The sequence below is a fragment of the Staurois parvus genome, unplaced genomic scaffold (genome assembly GCF_062004578.1).
Source record: "Staurois parvus isolate SC_StPar_1 unplaced genomic scaffold, SC_StPar_1.0 ptg000690l, whole genome shotgun sequence".
NCBI lineage: Eukaryota > Metazoa > Chordata > Amphibia > Anura > Ranidae > Staurois > Staurois parvus.
This window is the reverse complement of record NW_028318486.1, coordinates 165,804-193,613: the sequence shown is the minus strand read 5'-3', so window position 1 is coordinate 193,613 and position 27,810 is coordinate 165,804. Positions and strand designations below refer to the sequence as shown.

General features: G+C 41.8%; 1 protein-coding gene across 1 annotated transcript; it reads left to right on the top strand.

Annotated features, from left to right (window-relative positions):
* Window positions 1–3,048: 3,048 nt before the first annotated feature.
* Window positions 3,049–20,852, top strand: LOC149446774 (olfactory receptor 6C74-like). Its single transcript, XM_089652695.1, has 3 exons — window positions 3,049–3,091; window positions 15,950–16,443; window positions 20,442–20,852. Exons 1-3 carry the CDS (start codon window positions 3,049–3,051, stop codon window positions 20,850–20,852), a joined length of 948 nt encoding a protein of 315 aa, XP_089508821.1.
* Window positions 20,853–27,810: the final 6,958 nt, after the last annotated feature.

Genomic DNA, 27,810 nt, shown 5'->3' with positions numbered 1-27,810 from the left:
ATTATTCAAAATAAATAGGCTGTAATGCACCTCAACACCTGATATTTTATGGCTTCATTTTTGCATTGTATACGGAAAAGAAAGCTTGAGTCAACATTGATGCCAGTGGCAGCAATAAAAGCCCCAGCACTGGTGCACTAGTAGTACTATTACCCCCAACCCAACTTTGGTGGTCAATGATAGTGCCATTAACCCCCCCCCCCCCCTTAGTGCACTGGCATTCTGGATAAGTCCTATTCCCAAATGGAAGAAAAATTGAATTTTTGAAATTTTAAATATATTTTAAAAATATTCTTCCCAAATATATTGCCATATATTTGAAATGCTACAATTTTTGCCATATTCAATATATTTCAAAATATAGTTCAATAAATATCTACTGTATATACTGCATGTTGAAATGCATTTTTATTACAAAATATATGAAAAATATTTTTAAAAATAGATTTCAAATATACTGTATGTCTTTAAAAATACAAATCTACATTTTTGGAATGCATTTACAAATATATGTAAAAATATATGTTAAAATGACTTTTTTATATGTTAAGCTTTAGTCTCCCCCAAAAATGCCAGCAGCTACTGTGACTTCTGACTTTTAATAAAAGCACACTTACCTCTCCAGGAAACCAGCACTGCCATCACCCGGCCGGTTCTTCACTGGTCTTTGGGTCCCCAGGACAGGCATGTTTACTAAGGGAAATTGACTGTGAAGCCTTGTGGCTTTACCCCTTTCCAGTCCAGGCCAATTTTCAGCTTTCACCGCTATCACACTTTGAATGACAATAGCGCGGTCATGCAACACTGTACCCATATGAATTTTTAAGCATTTATTGTGGTAGCACCCAGATATTGTAGAGTTCCCCTTTAAACTGTAACATTTCTAACAGTATCTGCTTGCAAAGTTTTCAGCTAACTCTCCTCCTCCCTTATTTCCTGTGAGTGATATATACCAGCTTGTAGCTAGTACCCTTGTCTGCAGCTGCTGTTCAAGGATATAGAGTTTAGAAAGACTTTTGAGTGTATAGAAAGTGAAAGAAGGAATGTATGCATTATGACGTAATCATTGGTATATACGCTTGTACGAAGTTTTCTATAACACACATAGCAGATGAGAACATGAGCCGTCTGTTAGGTCAAACAGCGCTTTTTTAATAAATCACTTGTTTTCCTCAGAAGTCCGTTTCCGGAGTTTCCTGGTTTCCAAAATTGCTACTACAGTATCCTGCCCATACCTGTGTCCTTCCAGCATGCTACAGGTGAAACTTGAAAAATTAGAATATCGTGCAAAAGTTCATTTATTTCAGTAATGCAACTTAAAAGGTGAAACTAATATATGAGATAGACTCATTACATGCAAAGCAAGATAGTTCAAGCCGTGATTTGTCATCATTGTGATGATTATGCCTTACAGCTCATGAAAACCCCAAATCCACAATCTCAGAAAATGAGAATATTGTGAAAAGGTGCAATATTCTAGGCTCAAAGTGTCCCACTCTAATCAGCTAATTAAGCCATAACACCTGCAAAGGGTTCCTGAGCCTTTAAATGGTCTCTCAGTCTGGTTCAGTAGGATTCACAATCATGGGAAAGACTGCTGACATGACAGTTGTGCAGAAAACCATCATTGAAATCCTGCATAAGGAGGTAAAGCCTCAAAAGGTAATTGCAAAAGAAGTTGGATGTTCCCAAAGTGCTGTATCAAAGCACATTAATAGAAAGTTATGTGGAAGGGAAAAGTGTGGAAGAAAAAGGTGCACAAGCAGCGGGGATGACCGCAGTCTGGAGAGGATTGTCAGGAAAAGGCCATTCAAAAGTGTTGGGGACTTTCACAAGGAGTGGACTGAGGCTGGAGTCAGTGCATCAAGAGCCACCACACACAGACGGATCCTGGACATGGGCTTCAAATATCGTATTCCTCTTGTCAAGCCGCTCCTGAACAACAAACAACGTCAGAAGTGTCTTACCTGGGCTAATGAAAAACAGACCTGGTCTGTTGCTCAGTGGTCCAAAGTGCTCTTTTCTGATGAGAGCAACTTTTGCATCTCATTTGGAAACCAATGACCCATAGTATGGAGGAAGAATGGAGAGGCCCAAGGACCAGAGTATGGAGGAAGAATGGAGAGGCACACACTGCAAGATGCTTGAAGTCCAGTGTGAAGTTTCCACAGTCTGTGTTGATTTGGGGAGCCATGTCATCTGCTGGTGTTGGTCCACTGTGCTTCATTAAGTCCAGGGTCAACGCAGCCGTTTACCAGGAGATTTTGGAGCACGTCATGCTCCCTTCCGCAGACGAGCTTTATGGGGATGCTGACTTCATTTTCCAGCAGGACTTGGCACCTGCTCACACTGCCAAAAGCACCAAAACCTGGTTCAATGACCGTGGGATTACTGTGCTTGATAGGCCAGCAAACTTGCCTGACCTGAACCCTTGGAGAGAATCTATGGGACATTGTCAAGAGAAAGATGAGAGACATGAGACCAAACAATGCAGAAGAGCTGAAGACCGCTATTGAAGCATCCTGGTCTTCCATAACACCTCAACAGTGCCACAGGCTGATAGCTTCCATGCCACGCCGCATTTAGGCAGAAATTGCTGCAAAAGGGGCCCAAACCAAGTACTGAGTACATATGCATGCTTATACTTTTAAGAGGTCTGATATTGTTCTAAGTACAATCCTTGTTTTATTGATTGCATGTGATATTCTAATTTTCTGAGATTGTGGATTTGGGGTTTTCATGAGCTGTAAGCCATAATCATCACAATTATGACAAATCACGGCTTGAACTATCTTGCTTTGCATGTAATGAGTCTATCTCATATATTAGTTTCACCTTTTAAGTTGCATTACTGAAATAAATGAACTTTTGCACGATATTCTAATTTATCGAGTTTCACCTGTATATGGTTGCACTGTGTCCGCAGGGATGTGTTAAGAGACCTGCAACCTGGGGGCTGCCACACAGTGCCACATTCACACCTCCAATGGCTCTGGTGAAGACCGGGTGGCTCCTCAGATCCTGCAACTATGACACACCACCGTTTGCATGCAGTCACACTGCTCCCGCATCTGCAAGAACCGGTACCCAGGTACACCTGTTTAGCTGTTCTCACTGGCCTGCTAGATCTTGAGATTACAGTCTCAGGGGGTCATTTCCTCTGATCAAGACACCAGTGGACTGGCAGAAAGCTAACATGGTACCAGTATTCAAAAAAGGCCATAGATATATACCTGGAAACTACAGGCCAGTCAGTCAAACATGAATAGTTTGTAAACTATTGGAGGGAATGATAAGGGAGCATATCTAAAAATTTGCTGATGGAAATAGTATAATTAGTAGTAACCAACATGGGTTTATGAAAGATCATTCTTGCCAGACCAACCTAATAAAATTATTTTAGGAAGTAAACGGTAACCTGGATAAAGGAAGGCCTGTGGATGTAGTGTATCTAAACTTTTCCAAAGCATTTGACATGGTATCCCATAAACTTCTAATTCACAAATTGAGTTCTCTTAGCATTGACAATAGTGTATGTTCCTGGATAGAAACTGGTTACAGAGGGGCATCCAAAGGGTACTGATAAATAGCATTGCTTCTGAATGGTCTGGAGCTTTAAATGGGGTGCCCCAGGGCTCTGTCCTGGGACTAATTATGTTTAACTTGTGTATAAATGATATAGAGGTTGGAATAAATAGTTCAATCTCGGTATTTGCTGACGATACAAAGCTAAGCAGGGCAAATAAAGTCACAACAGGATACTGAAACTTTACAAGATGACTTTGATAAAATAAAGAAGTGGGCAACTACAAGGCAAATGATGTTCAATGTAGGGAAATGTAAAGTGAGGCACTTGGGGGCTAAAAATATGAATGCACGCTACATGCTAGTGGAAGAACCCCAAGGGGTATCAATAATGGAAAAGGTTCTTCTGGTCCTAGCTGATGATACTCAGCAATAACATGCAATGCTGCAGCAAGCAAGGCCAACAGACCATTAGCATGCATTAAAAAAGGTATTTACTCAAGAGATACATCTATAATTCTACTACTTTACAAAACTCTACTTTGGCCGCATCTTGAGTATGCCATCCAGTTCTGATCACCAGTCCTCAGGAAGGATGTGGTGGAACTGGATAGGATCCATAAAAGGACAATAAAACAAATAAGCGGACTAGAGGATCTCAGGTATGAGAAAAGGCTACACACGTTAAACGTATTTTCCCTGGGGAAGAGAAGCTTAACCACTTCCATACCGGGCACTTTTACCCCCTTCCTGCCCGGGCCAATTTTCAGGTTTCAGCGCTCTCACACTTTGAATGACAATTGCGCGGTCATTCAACATTGTACACAAACTAAAATTTTATCATTTTCTTCACATAACTAGAGCTTTCTTTTGGTGGTATTATATCACCGCCGGGGTTTTTATTTTTAGCTAAATTAACACAAAATGACAAAAAATGTTTAAAATAAACCCATGTTTTTCTTTGTTTCTGTTATAAAAGTTTGCAAATAAATAATTGTTCTTCATAAATTTAGGCCAAGATGTATTCTGCTACATGTCTTTGGTGAAAATAACTCAAATTAGGATGTATTATTTAGTCTGTAGGAAAGTTATAGAGTTCACAAACTATGGGATATATCTGAAAATTGATGAATCCTGAAGTACTGACAGCCAATCTAATTTCTGGAGGTCCAAAAATGTCAGAACAGTACAGATATCCCCCAAATGTCAGAACAGTACAGATATCCCCCAAATGACCCCTTTTTGCAAAGTAGACAGTCCGACGTATTTCATAACAGGCATGGTGAGTTTTTTGAAGTTGTCATTTTTTTGTCATAATTTTTTGGAAATGAAGAAATAAAAAAAATTATTTTCACAATTTTTTTTTACATACTGTCACCAGTGCAGTACAGCATCATCATATAACTGGCATGGCGGTGATCAGGGACACTGACTGGTGACAGTACGAAAGAAAAAAAAAAATATTTTTTTTTTATTATTTTTTATGACTTTTTTTCCTCTTTTTTTAAAGAGTTGTTTTCATATTTCACTATGACCAAAGTAGTATAATGTTACCATGGTAACATTGTACTACTTTGGGGAAGTGATCAGTATTTTTTTTTTTTACACAATTTGCTTATAGCAAAGAATTACTTTGCTATAAGCGAGCATTTACCTGAATGAAATCGATTCATTCAGGGTTTTTTTTTTTTTGCTTAGCTGTGATTTGGCCACAGCTAATCACATGACACAGCTGGGCTGTGATTGGCCCAGCTTGTGCATGTGATAGCTGTGACCATTCACAGCTAGACACACTGGTATACAATAGATGACATGAAAGGAAGTCATCCATTGTGTACAACTGTCATGTGACCTGCTGTGATTGGTCACATCAGGTCACATGGTACTGGCAACGGGGCCGGTACACCGATCTGTCATCGGCCGTCTCCGAGGTACACGGCCGGTGACAGATAGCGCCGCAGGGCACATGCGCATGCCTGAAAGGACGCCATATGGCGTCCACCCGGAGGGACGAGCTGTTCGTCCGGCCGCCATCTGGCTATAGTCTGGGCGGCAACTAGTTAAGAGGACATACTGTATGACTGTTATATATAAATATCTAAATGGTGATTCTAACATAGGGAGTAAACTATTCAATCTTGGGTCGCTCAAGAGGACTTTTGGCCACTCAGTGAAGTTGGATGAGAAGCAGTTGAACCTTAAACTGTGTAAGGGGTTCTTTACTGTTTGAACAGTAAGGATGAGGAACTCCCTTCCAGAATCAATGGTGTCAGCGGGAAGTGACAACAGTTTAAAACAAAAACGTTCAGACAGCCATCTTAGCATACACAATATACAGGGATAGGGGATGTGGTAGAGACATAAATACATATACAGTGCCTTGAAAAAGTATTCATACCCCTTGTAATTTTCCAAGGCAGCCATCGCATCTATGAATTTGTAAGCTGCAATATAACACCCTCAAGGTGCTTAAAATCTGAAGTCCCTAACTTACATTTATACAGACACATACTAAGGGCAAATAATCTATCAGAAAAAATGTTGGATTGTGGATGTGAAACCAGAGTACCCATAGGAAAACCTACACATGCACAGTGAGAACATGCAAACACCATGCAGGTAATGGTTTGGATTCGAACTTAGAACCTCAGGCATGCTGCAGGGCATTAGTACATTAGAAAAATATATTTGAAATATATTTTAAAAATATTCTTCCCAAATATATTGACATATATTTGAAATGCCATTGTCTATATATATATATATATATGTATATATATATATATAAAAAAAAAAAAAAATATATATATATATATATATATATATATATATATATATATATATATATACACACTGCATGTTGAAATGCGTGTTTATTACAAAATATATGAAAAATATATAAAAAAAAAATTTCTAGTACACTGTATCACTTTAAAAATACATAAATAAATACTTACAGAGCTCACCAGTTTTATATGTGTCTATGATTCACCATCTCTTTTTTGGTATTGTTATTTTAAAATGAATACATAAAGGAAAAATAGTGGTGAAAAAAGCACTTGTGGGTTTAGTCTGTCAATTTTTTTTTTTGCATAACTGGGGGAGGTGTGGCATGGGTGTGCCCTTTGCCTACATATTTTTTGCTACAGTGGGGTTGATTTACTAAAACTGGAGAGTGCGATATCTTCTGCAGCTGTGCATGATAGCCAATCAGCTCCTAACCTCAGCTTGTTCAATTAGGCTTTGACAATCAAACCTGAAAGCTGATTGGTTTCTGTGCAGACTTGCACCAGATTGTGCACTCTCCAGTTTTAGTAAATGAACCCCAATGTGTCTCTCTTGCCCATCTCAGATAGTTGGGAGCTGTTTTATATATAGATAATGGAGCATTTAATACACTGCAGAGGATTCACAGAGCACTAGGGGATACCTAAAGAGACAGCAGAGCAGAAGCAGCCCACTTTGAGGCAGGGGTTGTATCATTAAAACCTCAGATGGACCTGTCCAATAAGAGTCTCTCTGAAAGGTCATCCTGCTGTGTATGTAAATTTCACCCTGAGCTATTAAGATTTGTAAACAATAGTTTATTTCCAAAAGGCTGTATAGAGATTTTTAAAAAACTGAAAATCAGTCAAGCTGGCCATAGATGGATAGAATTTCAAGCAAAAATTCTTTGGAAAAGTCTTAGGAAAATTTGAACAAAAAAAATTCCTAGAATATTCTCAGAACATTTGTTTGCTGTTCGAAAGATTTCATTTGCTTGCAACATTTGATTGTGGAATGAATGGACTACTGAATGAAAACCACATACACTGCTCGAAATTAATTTGTCTGAGAAATTCTACCCATCTATGGCCAGCTTAACACCTTCCCACCCAGCTTATAGCAGATTGGCGGCCGTCCGGTACACTCGCCGTTGTGACTGGGCGTCATATGACATCCTGTCAAAACGAGCCGCTCACGTGGCCACGCAGCAGTGCGATCTGTCACCGGCTGTGTCCACAGGACACAGCCGATGACATATCATTGGTCACAGTGGTCACATGACACTGGCAACAGGCCGGTGTACGGCCTGTTGCCAGTGTCATGTGACCACTGTGACCAATCTCAGCAGATTACATGTTGATTGTATACAATGAATGGCTTCCTGTCATGCCATCCATTGTATACAATTATGTTGTTAGCTGTAACTGGTCAAGGCAGTCACATGATACAGACAGGGCCAATCACAGCGCATCTGTATCATGTGATCAGCTTTGCCCAATCACACCTAATCACAACAAAAGACTGAATGAATCAGTTTTGTTCAGTAACAATGATTGCAAATATCAATTAAATACATCAGTATTAGCAATCAAAATGTGTTAAAAAAAGAAAGAAAAATCATGATCACTTGCCCAAAGTAGTTCAATGTTACTATGGTAACATTGTATTGCTTTGGTCACAGTGTGCTGAAAGACAAATTGTTAAAAAAAAAAAGAAAAAAGAATGTAATAAAAAATAAACAAAAAAAAAAATACAAATTAAATTATTATTATTGTTATTATTTTCACCAAAGAAATGTAGCAGAATACATTTTGACCTAAATTTATGAAGAAATGTTATTTATTTGCAAAATTTTATGACAGAAACAAACAAAAGGGAGTTTTTTTTTCAAAAGTGTCAAGATTTGTTTTGTTTTATTTAGTAAAAAATAAAAAACTCAGTGGTGAGTAAATACCACCAAAATAAAGCTCTATTTGTGTGAAAAAAGTATAAAAATGTCATATGGGTACAGTGTGGCATGACCGCGCAATTGTCATTCAAAGTGCAAAAGAGCTGAAAGCTGAAAAGTGAACTGGGCAGGAAGGGGGTAAAAGTGCCCGGTATTGAAGTGGTTAAAGTAGTTCATCTTCACATGCAATTTGTAATATGCAACATGTGCTAGTTATGTAAATAAAAAACTTTTTTTAAAGTTGTCGTAAGTTTCTGATATTTATATTTGCCTAAAGATAAGCTTTAAATAAAACTTACCTGTGGGTAAAATGAATATCTCCTAAATATGCATCGTTTAGGAGATATTCTCATGCTTGGCAGCTGGTGACATCATGAGGAGAGTGACATCATCGTGGCTCGGCCATTCAAACAGCGCGCAGAAGGAAGACCGGGTGAATATGGAAGCCTCTGCAGCAGCGACAGTGCACTGCTGGAGGGCTTCGCTTTTAGGTAAGTTATTCATAATTTACTAGTATGTGATACATACTCGCACATTTTGCCTTTACCTTGCAGGGAGAATTTGTTCTTTTTTTTATGTGTACTACTGCTTTAAATTATATTCTTTTAATTTTGGACATAAAAAAAGTTCACAAAACCATTATATAATCCTTTTAAAATGTAATATTTTCACACTAGGTTGTGAAAAGCAATTCTTTGAATCCATTTCTGCTGTGCTGTGTTGGACATACAGAAACTTACTCAGGCCATCAGACAAACCACTAAGGATGTACAGTATAAACAGTGATTAACAGGTAATTATTTTTGAAATATTATGTTTTGAATAATTGCTAGTTATGAAACTTTGGTCTTTAGAGAGCCTAGTCCTTTGAGAGCTTGTTACTAGGCTTGTCGGGGGAATAGAAAGCTCTTATTTATGGAAAGAAAATGTGACTTCGGAACACTGGCACCAAGCTGTGACAGGGGAATATTTCATTTAATATAATATTTAAGATGAATTAATATACCGTATTTGCCGGCGAATAAGACGACTTTTTGACCCTTGAAAATCTTCTCAAAAGTCGGGGGTCGTCTTATACGCCGGTACACGTCAGGAGGCACTTTTTAGGGGGGCGGCGCAGTGCTGCGGCCGTCCCCCCCTTCCGACGGAAGGGACACCAAGTACAGGGGTGGGCAGAGGGCTGCAGTCTCTTACCTGGCTCCCACGACGATCCATCCAGGAAGCGCTGCTCCTTCAGTCACTCCGGCCACTCCCTCACTCCTGCCGCTCGGCTCCGCCTCCTTGTCGGTGATTGGCCGCCAGAACTGTAGCTCAGGAAAGGCACACAGGCGGCCAATCACGGGCGAGGAGGCGGAGCCGAGCGGACCCGCGAAAATCGAGTGAGGGTAAGTGTGCAGTGCAGAGGTGCTGCTGCAACCACATATGCTGGCTGCAGCAGTACCATACTAGAACAGGAGTCAGCAAGTGTCATTGCTGTCAGTGGGAGGAATAGTGCCCCATCATTGGTGTCACTGATACTAATGATGGGGCATTATTCCTCCCACTGACACCAATGATGGGACACTATTCCTCCCACTGATACCAATGATGGGGCACTATTCCTCCCACTGACACCAATGATGGGGCACTATTCCTCCCACTGACACCAATGATGGGACACTATTCCTCCCACTGATACCAATGATGGGACACTATTCCTCCCACTGATACCAATGATGGGGCACTATTCCTCCCACTGACACCAATGATGGGGCACTATTCCTCCCACTGACACCAATGATGAGGCACTATTCCTCCCACTGACACCAATGATGGGGCACTATTCCTCCCACTGACACCAATGATGGGGCATTATTCCTCCCACTGACACCAATGATGGGGCGCTATTCCTCCCACTGATACCAATGATGGGGCACTATTCATCCCAGTGATACCAATGATGGGACACTATTCCTCCCACTGATACCAATGATGGGGCACTATTCCTCCCACTGACACCAATGATGGGGCACTATTACTCCCACTGACACCAATGATGGGGCACTATTCCTCCCACTGACACCAACGATGGGGCACTATTCTTCCCCCCACCGACGGAGTACTATTCCTTCCACTGACACCAATGTTGGGACACTATTCCTCCCACTGACACCAATGATGGGGCACTATTACTCCCACTGACACCAATGATGGGGCACTATTCCTCCCACTGACACCAATGATGGGGCACTATTCCTTCCACTGACACCAATGATGGGGCGCTATCCCTCCCACTGACACCAATGATAAGGCGCTATTCCTCCCACTGACACCAATGATGGGGCGCTATTCCTCCCACTGACACCAATGATGGGGCGCTATTCCTCCCACTGACACCATTGATGGGGTGCTATTCCTCCCACTGACACCAATGATGGGGCACGATTCGTTGCTCTGACACCAATGATGGGGCACGATTCCTCCCACTGACACCAATGATGGGGCGCTATTCCTCCCACGGACACCAATGATGGGGTGCTATTCCTCCCACTGACACCAATGATGGGGCACGATTTGTTGCTCTGACACCAATGATGGGGCACTATTCCTCCCACTGACACCAATGATGGGGCACTATTCCTCCCACAGACACCAATGATGGGGCACTATTCCTCCCATTGACACTAATGATGGGACACTATTCCTCCCACTGACACCAATGATGGGGCACTATTCCTCCCACAGACACCAATGATGGGGCACTATTCCTCCCATTGACACTAATGATGGGACACTATTCCTCCCACGGACACCAATGATGGGGCACTATTCCTCCCACTGACACCAATGATGGGGCACTATTCCTCCCACTGACACCAATGATGGGGCACTATTCCTCTCACTGACACTAATGATGGGGCACTATTCCTCCCACTGACACCAATGATGGGGCACTATTCCTCCCACTGACACCAATGATGGGGCACGATTCGTTGCTCTGACACCAATGATGGGGCACTATTCCTCCCACTGACACCAATGATGGGGCACTATTCCTCCCACGGAAACAAATGATGGGGCACTATTCCTCCCACTGACACTAATGATGGGACACTATTCCTCACACACTGACACTAATGATGGGGCACCATCATTGGTGTCAATGGGAGGAATAGTGCCCCATCATTGGTGTCAGAGAGAGGAAGCGTGCCCCATCATTGGAATACCATACCATATTGAAATCAAATCTGATGTTTTTTAATTTTTGGTGTGCATTGGAAGAGGGGTAGTCCTATACGGCGAGTATAGCCCAAACCCTATATTTTAACAGGAAAAGTAGGGGGTCGTCTTATATGCCGGTAAATACGGTAATTCAAAATTCATTATAAATATAAGATGAATGAATAACTGATGTTACAGTGTATTTCTCTTTATAAATGTTAAATGAAACTCTTTTTATGGCGTAATTTGTTTCTTTTATTATCTGTTTTAGTTATATCATTTTCTTCCTAATTCATTTTGGTTACACATTTTCTATGAAAGAATATTCCATTTTCAGTTTGGTTGTATGAGTTTTCCACACAATGAAACATTGTTTTCATCTGATGTGAAAAGTTTTGATGCCTTTATTAATAATTGGTAATGTCTATGTTGGTAGTTGATAGTCGATGAACTCTGAAGATAAACTGTGGAGAAAACTACTGTTCAAAGTGTTACAAACTGTATATGTTTTATGGCTTCCCAATTTCTTTCCATTTTGGATCCAACAAAATATATTCACTACCTATGGCATATATTTGCAAACTGATGTACTGAATCAATAAAGGATCTTTGTGTAAGTACTGCACACACATTGAGGTTGGCAAATAGGTTGCACTTAGGCCCCATTCACACCTGGGCGATTTGTATCTCGAAGCTCAAAACTGCAAAACGCCACTCCAAAATCTCCACTCCAAGTCCCCTGAAGCCAAAGGCCTGAAGCTCAAACAAGTTCCGGAGCTTTTTTTTTCCCTAAACACGGGCAGATTTGTGTGTTTTTTAGCATTTTGAATTCCATAGCATGATTTTCTGCCCAAATGAAATTTTTCTTAATCATATATGAATAAATAAATGTAAAATAAATACACAAATATCTAAAAATAATCATAAATAAATAAAATAAATGAATAATATAAAATAATAAATAAATAATAATTAAACCCTTACTTTAACCCCCTAACCCCCCAAAAAATATTAAATAAATTACTAATATTAACAATAATCATAATATTAAAAGAATCACCCAAAGCTGAACAAAAATTTAATAATAATAATAGTAATAATAATAATAAAAAATCTAGTTATTATTATTGTTATCAATAATAATTATAATAATAATTTCTTTACGTTTTAGGGTTAGGGGGTTGAAGTTAGGGGTTAATGATTATTTTATTATTATTACGTATTATTCATTTGCTGTATTTAATTATTATTTATGATTATTTTTAATTATTTGTGTATTTATTTTACATTTGTTCATTCATTTATTATTAGTAGTATTGTTATTAACACCCTAGCAAAAAAAATAAGAATAAATAAATAATAAAAAGACAATAAATAAAATATTATCCCCTATTCCAAACCCTAAGGCCTAATCCTAACCCTAATCCCTAACCCCAACCCTTAATCCTAACATCATTTTAACTCTAACCCCTTACCCTAACAACAAATGATGCAACAGATGATATTTTTCTGTATTGGCTAATATTCTAGGTGGATTGGATCGGAGGCCAGTTGGGTGTAAACAGACAACTGAACCCGTTTACTCCAGGCCACCTATAAAGCGGAGAGGGCTCTAAACTTTATAAACAAAGGGCTGGTTTACTGCCCTTCTGACTTTAAGGGGGCCAGGCTGTGTCTAGTAGGAGTAGACAATGCTTCAGGCTTGGTGGTCAGTGGAGGAAAAATATACATAGCACCTGTGGTCAGTAGGAGGAGGAAAAGTGCCCCATTGTTGGTGTTAGTGGAAGGAATAGTGCCCCAGCGTTGGTGTTAGTGGAAGGAACAGTACCCCATTGTTGGTGTTAGTGGAAGGAATAGTGCCCCATTGTTGGTGTTAGTGGAAGGAACAGTGCCCCATTGTTGGTGTTAGTGGGAGGAATAGTGCCCCATTGTTGGTGTTAGTGGAAGGAATAGTGCCCCATTGTTGGTGTTAGTGGAAGGAACAGTGCCCCATTGTTGGTGTTAGTGGAAGGAAAAGTGCCCCATTGTTGGTGTTAGTGGAAGGAAAAGTGCCCCATTCTTGGTGTTAGTGGAAGGAAAAGTGCCCCATCGTTGGTGTTAGTGGAAGGAATAGTGCCCCATTGTTGGTGTTAGTGGAAGGAACAGTACCCCATCGTTGGTGTTAGTGGAAGGAATAGTGCCCCATCATTGGTGTTAGTGGAAGGAATAGTGCCTCATTGTTGGTGTTAGTGGAAGGAATAGTACCCTATTGTTGCTGTTAGTGGAAGGAATATTGCCCAGTTGTTGGTATTAGTGGAAGGAATAGTACCCCATTGTTGCTGTTAGTGGAAGGAACAGTGCCCCATTGTTGATGTTAGTGGAAGGAACAGTGCCCCATTGTTGCTGTTAGTGGAAGGAACAGTGCCCCATTGTTGGTGTTAGAGGAAGGAATAGTGCCCCATTGTTGGTGTCAGTGGAAGGAATAGTGCTCCATTGTTGGTGTCAGTGGAAGGAATAGTGCATTGTACCAATGGGAGGAACAAAACCTCAGGGGCTGGAAAAGGGCAAACAAAGGATCGTATCTGTCCTGCAGGTCGTAGTTTGGAGCCCGCTACCCTAGATTGCTGCATTTTCAATGATATACACAGTACTATGAAAAAGTATTTGCCCCCTTCCTGATATATGATAATATTTCATATTTGTCACACTAAAATGATTCAGATCAAGCAAATTTTAATACTACACAAAGATAACCCACGTAGTGGCACTAATACAGTAATCAGTAATACTGTACACTGTCACTGTACTACACCGGCTGGGAAGGGGTTAACATCTAGGGGCAATCAAAGGGTTAACTGTGTGCCTAGCTATGTGTAATGTGCTGCTTTTGCTTTTACTGTTTTTCTCCCTGCTGTGCAGGGAAAATGAAAAACAGTCACATCTCTGCTCTGTGTACAGAGCCCTATGTTGTTAGTAAACACAGAGCTCTGTATTATGATTCGCTAAGCTGATTAGCAGGTCCTGGCCATAAATCATTGGCTGGGACCTGTTGACTACTTTGTGCTGTACCGAATCCCAGCACAGAGAGGGCAGGGGGCGTGCGCTCAGCACCCTATACCCAGAAATGCTGGATCACATGCAGTACAAGTATGTGATCCAGCGCAGTGGGCCACCCGCCCGCAGTAAAAAGACAGTGGGCAGCCCTTAAGTGGCTAAAGAGCCGCTCCTGCTTAGGGCAGGGTGGCTACACTTATTTTCAAAAAAGTTCATTTTTTTTCAGATGAGTCCAATTATATTTGAAAAGTACACTCACATGATTGAAGATATACATCCTTTTATGGTAAAGTAGAAGTAAAAGCAACACTTGTTTTTTTTTCCATTTCAAAGGGAGTAAAGAAGGGTTATGACCCCTTTCAGTTTTTTTGCCCTGTTTGTCCCTATGGGGAAATGTCCTTTTTATTTCCTGTCCCAAAGGCAATACAGGAAATAAAGTATATGTGAAACCATCACTTGGTAAAACAGCCCAGTCAGTTTAAAATACAAATGAAAAGTAAAACATTTGTGTATATATAAAAAACATTATAAATATATTTTTTCCCTTTTTTAAGTGATCACATCATCAATCACATATGGGTATGTGGGTAAGTTATCACATACTCTATGTTCTCAGTGCCCTGATGATCGGTGCCGATCTCTGCTCTGACAATTGCCGGTTCTCGGCAGTACTTTGCTCGCGCTCTGACAGCGTGAGGAAAGTGCAGCCGAGAACCGGCAATTGCATTTCCCGGTGATCAGCGTGTCATTGGACACTGCTGATCACGTGGTAAAAGGCTGCTGTGATTGGCCTTTTACGACATCACGTGATCAGATGTGTCTGTAGGACACAGCGTTCATGGAGATCGCAAGGTGCGCACCCCCGGGGGCGTGCAGGAGAGCACGTTCTAGGAGGACGTCATATGACTCCCTCCCAGAACTGGCCGGCTGCAGTGTAGATGTCATTCGGCTATTTGCGGTCGGCAACTAGTTAAACAAAATCCCTCCAAATTGAGGGAATACCTTTTGTTCACCCTAATGTTCCCATTGGAAGATTTCCCCTCAATGCCTGTTCAGGAGGCAATCCAAAATGTAAGATTTTCACTTTCTGTAATAAAGGTAAACAAGACAAATAGAGAGGCCAAATCTCCCGACGGGGGGGGCTCAGTGATCAAAACCTTGCAGGTGTTCTAATCCTTCTCCAATCTATCAAAAACGAAAAAAAAAATTCCTTTAGTTATACTGGACGTTAACCTTTGTGAATTGTACCCAAGTCATCAATAGGGAAAAGATCAGCTGGAGACCACAGGCAATAATGGTGACTTTGTCCTCTGCTTACCTTTGTTTGGGCACAGCTTCCAGAGTTCAGGTCTTCTTTAAGTGTTTTCTCTGATTTCTACCTTAGCATATGTGAATATTCTACCAGAAGAATCATGATTTTTCGTTTCCCTTAAAAAATAAAACATGTATGAAAACAAGACAATGGTGGCCTTAAAGGAATTTCCGATTTCTCCAGACTGCAAGTTCTAATCTTCCTCCTGGTACTTCTAATGTATCTCATCACTCTTGGTAGTAACTTGACCATCCTTCTACTGGTTTTCCTGGATTCTCAGCTCCACACTCCTATGTACTTCTTTCTATGTAACCTGTCCATTCTTGACATATGTTCTGCCACAGTCACCCTACATAAGATCCTCATTATCTTTGTAACAAGGTATAAAATAGTATCTTTTAATGAATGCATGGCGCAGGTATATATTTTCTCATGGCTCTCTGGCAATGAATTGATATTGCTGACTGCCATGAGCTACGACCGTTATGTTGCCATCTGCAACCCATTGCATTATTCAACTGTCATGAGTGGTAGTGTCTGTGCCGGTTTGGCTGTATTTTGCTGGTCATTTAGTTTTCTACAGATTTTTCCCGCAATGATAATGCTTTTAAAATTGTCTTGCTACACTTCCAATATAATTAACCACTGTTTCTGTGACATTATGCCTAGAGATGAGCGAAGAAATGAAAAATTCGATTCGGCGAATTCCAGTATGAAATTCGATTCGATGCGAATTTCTCCGCTACGAAGATGCCTTATAAAAAGGGTTTCTAGGCTTCAGAGAGCCTTTAAATTAGTGCAGAACACTGTACCTTTAATTTAAATGCCCTTGGAGATGAGGAAGAAGAAGGAGAAGGAGAAGGAGAAGGATGAGAAGAAGGAGAAGGAGAAGGATGAGAAGAAGGAGAAGGATGAGAAGAAGGAGAAGGAGAAGGATGAGAAGAAGGAGAAGGATGAGAAGAAGGAGAAGGATGAGAAGAAGGAGAAGGATGAGAAGAAGGAGAAGGAGAAGGAGAAGGATGAGAAGAAGGAGAAGGAGAAGGATGAGAAGAAGGAGAAGGATGAGAAGAAGGAGAAGGATGAGAAGAAGGAGAAGGATGAGAAGAAGGAGAAGGAGAAGGATGAGAAGAAGGAGAAGGATGAGAAGAAGGAGAAGGAGAAGGATGAGAAGAAGGAGAAGGATGAGAAGAAGGAGAAGGATGAGAAGGAGAAGGAGAAGGATGAGGAGAAGGAGAAGGATGAGAAGAAGGAGAAGGATGAGAAGAAGGAGAAGGATGAGAAGAAGGAGAAGGATGAGAAGAAGGAGAAGGATGAGAAGAAGGAGAAGGAGAAGGATGAGAAGAAGGAGAAGGAGAAGGATGAGAAGGAGAAGGATGAGAAGAAGGAGAAGGAGAAGGATGAGAAGAAGGAGAAGGATGAGAAGAAGGAGAAGGATGAGAAGAAGGAGAAGGAGAAGGATGAGAAGAAGGAGAAGGATGAGAAGAAGGAGAAGGAGAAGGATGAGAAGGATGAGAAGAAGGAGAAGGATGAGGAGAAGGAGAAGGATGAGAAGAAGGAGAAGGATGAGAAGAAGGAGAAGGATGAGAAGAAGGAGAAGGATGAGAAGAAGGAGAAGGAGAAGGATGAGAAGAAGGAGAAGGATGAGGAGAAGGAGAAGGATGAGGAGAAGGAGAAGGATGAGAAGAAGGAGAAGGATGAGAAGAAGAAGGAGAAGGATGAGAAGAAGGAGAAGGATGAGAAGAAGGAGAAGGAGAAGGATGAGAAGATGGAGAAGGAGAAGGATGAGAAGATGGAGAAGGAGAAGGATGAGAAGAAGGAGAAGGAGAAGGATGAGAAGAAGGAGAAGGAGAAGGATGAGAAGAAGGAGAAGAAGAAGGATGAGAAGAAGGAGAAGGATGAGAAGAAGAAGGAGAAGGATGAGAAGAAGGAGAAGGATGAGAAGAAGAAGGAGAAGGATGAGAAGAAGGAGAAGGAGAAGGATGAGAAGATGGAGAAGGAGAAGGATGAGAAGATGGAGAAGGAGAAGGATGAGAAGATGGAGAAGGAGAAGGATGAGAAGAAGGAGAAGGAGAAGGATGAGAAGAAGGAGAAGGAGAAGGATGAGAAGAAGGAGAAGGAGAAGGATGAGAAGAAGGAGAAGGATGAGAAGAAGGAGAAGGATGAGAAGAAGGAGAAGGATGAGAAGAAGGAGAAGGAGAAGGATGAGAAGAAGGAGAAGGAGAAGGATGAGAAGAAGGAGAAGGATGAGAAGAAGGAGAAGGATGAGAAGAAGGAGAAGGATGAGAAGAAGGAGAAGGATGAGAAGAAGGAGAAGGATGAGAAGAAGGAGAAGGAGAAGGATGAGAAGAAGGAGAAGGATGAGAAGAAGGAGAAGGAGAAGGATGAGAAGAAGGAGAAGGAGAAGGATGAGAAGAAGGAGAAGGATGAGAAGAAGGAGAAGGATGAGAAGAAGGAGAAGGATGAGAAGAAGGAGAAGGAGAAGGATGAGAAGAAGGAGAAGGATGAGAAGAAGGAGAAGGATGAGAAGAAGGAGAAGGAGAAGCAGAAGAAGAAGGATGAGAAGAAGGAAAAGGAGAAGGATGAGAAGATGGAGAAGGAGAAGGATGAGAAGAAGGAGAAGGAGAAGGATGAGAAGAAGGAGAAGGAGAAGGATGAGAAGAAGGAGAAGGAGAAGGATGAGAAGAAGGAGAAGGAGAAGGATGAGAAGAAGGAGAAGGATGAGAAGAAGGATGAGAAGAAGGAGAAGGATGAGAAGAAGGAGAAGGATGAGAAGAAGGATGAGAAGAAGGATGAGAAGAAGGAGAAGGATGAGAAGAAGGACAGTTCTGTGACAGTTTCTGTCTATTTCTGACAGTTCTGGGACATTCACTCCATACAGCGGTTTCAACCGCTGTATGGAGGGAATGTCATGGAACTGTCAGAAATAGACTATTAATGACAGTTCTGGGACTGTCCTTCCATACAGCGGTTGAAACATTGTATCTATTTGTTTCCATAAATGGATCCATTTATGGAAACAAATAGATACAATGTTTCAACCGCTGTATGGAAGGACAGTCCCAGATCTGTCATTAATAGTCTATTTCTGACAGTTCCATGACATTCCCTCCATACAGCGGTTGAAACAGCTGTATGGAGTGATTGTCCCAGAACTGTCATAAATAGTCTATTTCTGACAGTTCTGGGACATTCACTCCATACAGCTGTTTCAACCGCTGTATGGAGTGAATGTCCCAGAACTGTCAGAAATAGACTATTTTTGACAGTTCTGGGACATTCACTCCATACAGCGGTTGAAACATTGTATCTATTTTTTTCCATAAATGACATTCTGCAAATACACTTAGAGGAGCGCTGCAGATACACTTTTTGCCGGCTTGGAATTATTCTTATTTTCATCCTACTTCTTCTTTTTCTTCTTATGAGGATGAGGATGAAGAAGTAGGATGAAAATAAGATTAATTCCAAGCCGGCAAAAAGTGTATCTGCAGCGCTCCTCTAAGTGTATTTCCAGAATGTCATTTATGGAAAAAAATAGATACAATGTTTCAACCGCTGTATGGAGTGAATGTCCCAGAACTGTCATAAATAGTCTATTTATGACAGTTCTGGGACATTCCCTCCATACAGCGGTTTCCGGCAAAAAGTGTATGTGCAGAGTTCCTCTATTCTGCAGATACACTTAGAGGAGCTCTGCAGATACACTTAGAGGAGCTCTGCACATACACTTTTTGCCGGCTTGGAATTATTCTTATTTTCATCCTACTTCTTCTTCTTCTTCTTCATCCTCATCCTCTTCTTCTTCTGAGGATGAGGATGAAGAAGAAGAAGAAGAAGTAGGATGAAAATAAGATTAATTCCAAGCCGGCAAAAAGTGTATGTGCAGAGTTCCTCTAAGTGTATCTGCAGAGCTCCTCTAAGTGTATCTGCAGAATAGAGGAACTCTGCACATACACTTTTTGCCGGCTTGGAATTATTCTTATTTTCATCCTACTTCTTCTTCTTCTTCTTCATCCTCATCCTCTTCTTCTTCTTCTGAGGATGAGGATGAAGAAGAAGAAGAAGAAGAAGAAGAAGAAGTAGGATGAAAATAAGATTAATTCCAAACAGGCAAAAAGTGTATGTGCAGAGCTCCTCTAAGTGTATCTGCAGAGCTCCTCTAAGTGTATCTGCAGAATAGAGGAACTCTGCACATACACTTTTTGCCGGCTTGGAATTATTCTTCTTTTCATCCTACTTCTTCTTCTTCTTCTTCATCCTCATCCTCAGAAGAAGAGGATGAGGATGAAGAAGAAGAAGAAGAAGAAGAAGTAGGATGAAAAGAAGAATAATTCCAAGCCGGCAAAAAGTGTATGTGCAGAGTTCCTCTATTTCTGACAGTTCTCTCACAGCTTCTTCACATGTACAGTGGTTGAAACATCTGTATCCTAAATGGAAACTAATAGATACAATGTTTCAACCGCTAAACATGTGTTCCTTCTGTCAGAGAACTGTCAGAAATAGCGGAGCTCACTGCAGGGACACTTTTGCCGGCTGATCGGGAAATCTTCGATTCGCGCACCCGAAGTAGGCAAAATTTCGGTTTCGACGCGAATCGAATATTTCCTGAAATTCGACTCGAATTCCGGTTCGCCTGGTTCGATTCGCTCATCTCTAATTATGCCTCTAATAAGTCTTTCCTGCAGTGACACCTCCATGTTGGAACTGCTGATTTTCACAGAGGGGGTCCTACTTTGTGCCTTCACCCCTTTTCTACTCACCTTTGTCTCCTACATGTTCATCATTGCGACCATATTGAAAATTAAGTCTAGTACAGGAAGATCTAAAGCTTTCTACACATGCTCATCGCACATAACAGTGGTTACTCTTCACTACACAATTCTTGGCTGTCAATATTTTACACCAAGTGGAACTCTCAAGTTTGGTAAACTTTTGTCTTTGGTCAGCACAGCTGTGGTTCCCATGCTAAATCCCCTCATTTACAGCTTGAAAAACAAGGATGTGAAGTCAGCTCTACAACGACAACTCAAGTACTTTATGACTCAATGCCAGTCAATGGCATTCTGACTGAAAAGATTCCTATCAAGCAGTTCTTGATGATGGTTTAATAAATGCACAAACACTGGGGGTATTTAAAGTGGAACTTTAGTCAGAAAATTAAGTTCTGCTAGATCACTTCAGGCTGGCTCCTTTTGCAGGTATAGCTACAGTCATGGCCAAAAATATTGGCACCCCTGCATTTCTGTCAGATAATGCACCACTTCACCCTGAAAATTGTTCAGTTACAAATGTTTAGGCATTCTCATGTTTATTCCTTTTGTTTGTATTGGTATGACACAAAAAATGGAGAAACAAAATGAGCCACATTTCACGCAAAAACTGCAAAAATGGACTGGTCAAAACTATTGACACCCTCAATTTAATATTTGGTAGCACACCTCTTGGAAAAAATAACTGAATTCAATGGCTTCCTGTAACCATCAATGAATTTCCTCCACCTTTCTACTGGAATTTTGGAGTGCTCTTCTTACACCAACTGCTCCAGGTCTCCCAGATTGGAAAGGTTCCTTTTCCCAATTGCTGTTTTAAGATCTCTCTACAGGAGCTCTATGGGATTGATATCTGGACTCATTGCTGGCCAGTTCAGTCCTCTCCAGCACTTTGTCTGAAACCATTTCTGGGTGCTTTGTGATGTGTGCTTTGAGTCATTGTCCTGCTGTAAGACCCATGACCTCTGATGGGAGACCCAACTTTCTGACACTGGGCCTTACATTACACCCCAGTATTCTTTGGTAGTCTTCAGATTTCATAATGCCATACACACGGCCAAGACATCCAGTGCCTGAAGCAGCAAAGCAACCCTAAAACATCAGTGACCCTCCACCATGTGTGACTGTAGGGACTGGATTCTTTTCTTTAAAGGCCTCATTGCTTTTTCTGTTAACAGTAGAATGATGGGCTTTACCAAAAAGATGTAATTTTATTTCATTTGTCCATATTGGCCCAAAGGGATTTTAGCTTCCTCAGGTAATTTTTGGCAAACTCCAATCTGGCTTTTTTGTGTTTCTGTGTCGGGAGTGGTGTCCTCCTGGGTCTCCTACCATAGTGTCCCTTTTCATTCAGATGGCAACGTATAGTGCGAGCTGACACAGTTGTACCCTGTGCCTGAAGGTTGTCTTGATTTTGTCTGCAAGGAAGGACTGTTCAAATGGTGGTTAAAGAACCTTGATTAACTTCCAATCTTTGATCAAGTTTTTCTATTTCTTCCACGTCCAAGGAGATTAGCTACAGTGCCATAGGCTGTAAATGTCTTGACAATGTTGCGCACAGTGGACACAGGAACATTAAGACCTGATGACTGATACAGGTAAGTTTAATTAAAAATTACAAGAACATCACAAACTTGGAATGCAATTATTGGTGCCAATAATTTTGTCCAGTCCATTTTTGCATTTTGCATGGAATGTGTCAGATTTGGCTTTTTGTTTCTCCACTTTTTTGGGTCATACCAATACAAACAAAAGAAACAAACATGAGAATGCTAAAACAATTGTAATTGCAACAATTTTCTGGGCAAAGTGGTGCATTATCTGACAGAAATGCAGGGGGGACAAGATTTTTGGCCACAATTGTATGTAAAACATTAAATGTAAGTGCCTTACTGTTTACAATCCAATAATACACTGTCTCACCCTGCTCTGCACATACTCAGTTGCTCTCTTTTTTTAGGCACTGTCAAATTTGTAGAGGCCGATCTGCTGACAGCCCTAAAGTGGAATTATACCGTTCCATCCTTTAAAGTCAAGAAAACTGATTCTGTTTGTTCTGCAAATGCTATGGTACTGCACCATGTGATCAGGTATGACATCAGCCATTTGATGGTTTGGCAGTTTGGCTAAGGACACAAGCAAATGTGACAGTAAGCAATCCCGGCATCCCAGGAAAGTAACAGTTTTTTAACCTCCCTGGCGGTATTCCTGAGTGTAGCTCGGGGTAAAGTTTCAGCACCACAAGCGGTAACCCTGAGCTACACACGGGCTTACCATGCGGCGCTGCACCAGGATCTCTTCTGCACTTACCTTGCCCTGCGCTCCCGCGATGTCCCTCCTGCAGTGTCCCCGGCGGATGCCGGCATCTGTCATCTGGGTTCCGTCCCCTGCAAGCGTCGGGACGTACGGGGGACATAACGGCGGGAAATTTGAAAATGACAAAAAGTGACATTCACTAAAATCACATAGTATAACATTACTGTATCAAACCATTTCGCATACATTTTGTCCCGAGTGCTTTGTCCGGCGCCCTGCCTGCATTTTTACTGTTCTTTCTGCCTGGAAACTGAGAAATGTCCATTGCGTCCAAAAAGCGTCCCTTCAGGTCAAAAGCGGTTTTAGACCGGATAGAGAACAGCGATAGTAAATCAGAACCACTTGCAGAATTGAGTGATAATGATTCGTGGGGAAATTCGTCATCAGACACTGAAAACGATTTTGCGCCTTTGCTCAGTGATGTGTGAACTTGGCGTTATATTTCAAATTTCAGTGTTTTTTGTTTGATTATATTATTGAATTCAATTTATTATTATTTTTTATGATTATTTATTAAATTATAATTTATGAATTTGTGTTTCAAATTTTATCATACCCGGGATGTTTACTAGACTCTTGTTCGGACAGATTTCAGTGAGTTATTCCTAAAAATTACAGGCCTACAAAAAAAAAATCACATATTTCCATGCAAAAAAAGTACCGCTTTCAGCACAGAAATATTGACATAATCAGACTGCTAGGGAGGTTAAACCAATAAATCGATGGGTTTAGTTCTGCTTTATAATTTACTGCCATTCAGCGGCTCTGGGCTTCAGCAAAATGGCCGCCTGCAGCAAGAAGAAACAGGAACGATGCTGGAGGCAATTTACAGCACACACTAATAATATTACATATGTATTACATGGTCCTTGCTAAAGAACATAATTTTTTTATCAAGTTGTTATGGGTAAAGTTCCGCTTTAACCACCTCCCGCCTGCCATATAGTAATATGATGGACGCAAGGTGGTTCTCTCGTTCTAGGAGGATGTCATATGACGTCCTCCCATTCTAACCGCGCATGCGCGGCGATCGGCGGTGCGCTGTGTCCATCGGACACAGCAGATCACCGATCCATGGAAAGAGCCGAAGATGTCGGCTCGGTCATGTGATCAGCTGTGTCCAATCACAGCTGATCACATGTAAACAGGGAAATGCCGGTTATCGGCATTCCTCTCCTCGCGAGCTGTCACGCTGACAGAGGAGAGCCGGTAATCGGCATTCCTCGGAGGGGACATGTACACTGATCAGCAAAGCACTGACGATCAGTGTGCCCTGATGATCTGTGTAGCCCCAGCAGCGCTACCTGTCAGTGTCCATCAGTGCCAGCTCTCAGTGCTCATCCATGCCACCTGCCAGTGCCCCTCAAATCCACATTTCAGTGCCACATTTCAGTGCCCATCAGTGCCACATCAATGCCACATATCAGTACCCATCTGAGCTGCCTTTCAGTGCCCAGTGCCATTCAGTGCCGCCTAACAGTGCCAGTCAGTGCTACGTATCAGTGCCCATCAGTGCTGCCGATCAGTGCCACCTAACAGTGCCAGTCAGTGCCGCCTATCAGTGCTGCCTATCAGTGCCAAATATGAGTGCTACCTTTCAGTGCTCATCAGTGATACTTGTCAATGCCCATCAGTGCCACCTATCAGTGCCTCCTCATCAGTGCCCATCAGTGCCACCTATCAGTGTCTATCAGTGAAGCCTATCAGTGTCCATCACTGCAGCCTCATTAGCGCACATCAGTAAAGGAGAAAAATCACTTATTTACAAAATTTTATAACAAAAACTAAGAAAAAACAGTTTTTTTTCAAAATTTTCAGTGGTTTTTGGTTTGTTTAAGAAAAAAAAAAAAAACCCAGAGGTGATTAAATACCACCAAAAGAAAGCTCTATCTGTAACAGATAACAGAAAAATGATAACAATTTCATATGGGTACAGTGTTGCATGACCGCGCAATTGTCATTCAAAGTGCAACAGTGCTGAAAGCTGGAAATTGGCCTGGGCGGGAAGGGGGTATAAGTGCCCGGTAGACTAGCTGTAATTAAAGAAAATTAAATCCAATTTTTCCGTAACTTTACAACTCAGTATTATTAAAGCAGAAGTAAAGTCTCTCAATCAACAATAAAGCCGAGCTCCAGTCAAAATGAAAAAAAAAAAAAACTGTAGCTGCTGACTTTTAAAAAACAGCCAATCACCTATCCCTTGATCCTGCGGTGTTCTCACACCGGCCGTCCTGTGTTCATGGCATCTTCACTGTGGTCACCCGGCCATGACAACTTGTGACTTGCGCAAGTAGCGCTGCCTTTTGCAAATAGTCCCGTAGTGTTCTGGGAACTGTCACGTGTCCCAGAAGACTAAAGGGAGGGAGTGGGGAGAGGAAAACTTCCATTTTTAATTGCCAAATTTGGGTCCCCCCCCCCCCACTCCCCAAAAGTGCCAATCCTTAACAGGGAGTGGGGAACAAAGCTTTAAAGCAGAACTTCCCATTTTGGATGGAGCTCCACTTTAACTATTTTAATCCTTATGCTTCTAGCATTAGTAAATAAATAAGAAAATATACACGGCTCAAAAAAATTAAAGGAAGACTTTTTACTCAGAGTATAGCATCAAGTCAATGAAACTCCTGGGATATTGATGGGCAACAATGAGAGGACTCCCAAAACAAGTATGGTTTTACAGGTGGAGGACACTGACATTTTTTCCATACTCATCTTTTCTGACTGATTTTTACTAGGTTTTCAGTTGGCTAGGATCAGTGTCACTACTGGTAGCATGAGGCAATACCTGGACCCTACAGAGGTTGCACAGGCAGTCCAACTCCTCCAACATGGAACATCAATATGTGCCATTGCCAGAAGGTTTGCTGTGTCTCCCAGCACAATCTCAAGAGCATGGAGGAGATTCCAGGAGACAGGCAGTTACTCTAGGAGAGCTGGACAGTGCCATAGAAGGTCCGTAACCCATCAGTAGGACCGGTATATGCTCCTTTGTGTAAGGAGGAACAGGATGAGCACTGCCAGAGGCCTACAAAATGACCTTCAGCAGGCCACTGGTGTGAATGTCTCTGACCAAACAATCAGAAACAGATTTCACGAGGCTGGCCTGAGGGCCGAACATCCTCTAGTGGGCTCTGTGCTCACTGCCAGCCACCATAGAGCTCAATTGGCATTTGCCATTGAACACCAGAATTGGCAGGTCCTCCACTGGCGCCCTGTGCTTTTCAGATGAGAGCAGGTTCACCCTGAGCACTAGTGACAGACGTGAAAGGAACTGGAGAAGCTGTGGTGAACGTTATGCTGCCCGTAACATCGTTCTGCATGACCGTTTTGGTGGTGGGTCAGTGATGGTCTGAGAAGGCATATCTATGGGAGGACGCACAGACCTCTACAGCTTAGACAATGATACCCATTAGGTATCGGCATGAAATACTTGGACCCATTGTCAGACCGTATGCTGGTGCAGTGGGTCCTGGGTTCCTCCTGGTGCAGTGGATCCTGGGTTCCTCCTGGTGCACGACAATGCCCGGCCTCATGTGGCGAACGAATGCAGGCAGTTTCTGGAGGATGAAGGAATTGATAAAACTTAATTGCCCCCAGGCTTGCCTGACCTAAATCCAATATAACACCTCTGGGATATCATGTTTCAGTCTGTCCGCCGCCGCCAGGTTGCACCTCAGACTGGCCAGGAGCTCAGTGATGCCCTGGTCCAGATCTGGGAGGAAATACTTCAGGACACCATCCCATGTCTCATTAGGATCAACATTGTCAGGCATACATACAAGCACGTGGGGGCCATACAAACTACCAAGTACCATTTTCAGTTGCTGCAATGACATTTCAGCAAAATGGACTCGCCTGCTGCATCATTTTCTCACTTTGATTTTCGGGGTGTCTTTGAATCCAGGCCTCTGTAGGTCAATAATTTTCATTTCCATCAAACGATGGGACATCCTTACGTTCCTAACACATTACCCCGTCCATGTCAGTATAGAGATCCAGCAGGAGGTTTTTCCCCATTGAGATCTGATGTGTTTTCAAACTGTTCCTTTCATTTTTTGAGCAGTGTATTATATTTAATTGTTTTAACCTTTTTTTTTCATTTCTTCAGTTGTTTCCTGGTTGCTGGCCTATGCCAAAATGATTTCATACATCCCAGGATTTTATTTTTTCCTTTCATCTGTCTAAAAAGCAATGCACCAAGAAAAGAGATTTTTTTATTGGGATATGAAGCAAAGACATATTTTTGGACTGTAAAAATAAACCTCTAACATTCCAGTGGTTATATAACAATTTGCTCAAAATGCAGCTTCTGCTACAGAATTCATCACATGTTGAAGATGCTTTAATTTTTAGTGAAGCACCCTCCTAGTTAGCTGGCTGGTGATAGCTGATTATTTATTAGTTAGAAAGGTTGAGTAGCAGCCTGGGCAATAGTCAGTTGGGTCAGGGCTGAGAGGCTCTGCAGATCAATAACTTGAAACTTGTCCCTGCTCTAGAATCTTGGAGATTTTAGAAGCAGTGGGTGGAGGTGAGGAGGGGCTGGTCTGCACTCTTAAGGGATCCTGACCAGTCATCAAGCAGGTTTGTCATGGGGTCAGAACAGCCCTTAAAAGTGGTTGAGCCTGCTCAGTGGCAGGGAGAGTTTGGGTGGTAGATGTGAGGAAGCTGGGCCAGGAATCCCTGGGAGTGAGGGGACCTGGGAGGGGGCCCAGTGGGAAGGGGCCTAACTACAGGCAGGGCGCTGGAAAGGAGGATCACTCAGCCTCACTAGCCCCCAGAGAGAGGATCACCTGTAGAGCCAGGAAAGGAGTAAGTCCAGCGGAAGACCTAATGGCAGTCAACTATGTAAACCTGCTCACAGGACTGAGACTGATTGAGTAGTCCTACATCCCCTGGACCAGTTAAGGGAAAAAGAGCATTCTGGTGGGAAACCTGATAAGCTC

Bases quoted from the DNA above. Each gene is read 5' to 3' on its own strand.
- LOC149446774 (XM_089652695.1), top strand. From the start codon at position 3,049: ATGCAGTCACACTGCTCCCGCATCTGCAAGAACCGGTACCCAG. The intron at 3,092-15,949 runs GTACACCTGTTT...GTGGCCTTAAAG, and splicing joins CTGCAAGAACCGGTACCCAG to GAATTTCCGATTTCTCCAGA. The intron at 16,444-20,441 runs ATTATGCCTAGA...CGCTCATCTCTA, and splicing joins TTAACCACTGTTTCTGTGAC to ATTATGCCTCTAATAAGTCT.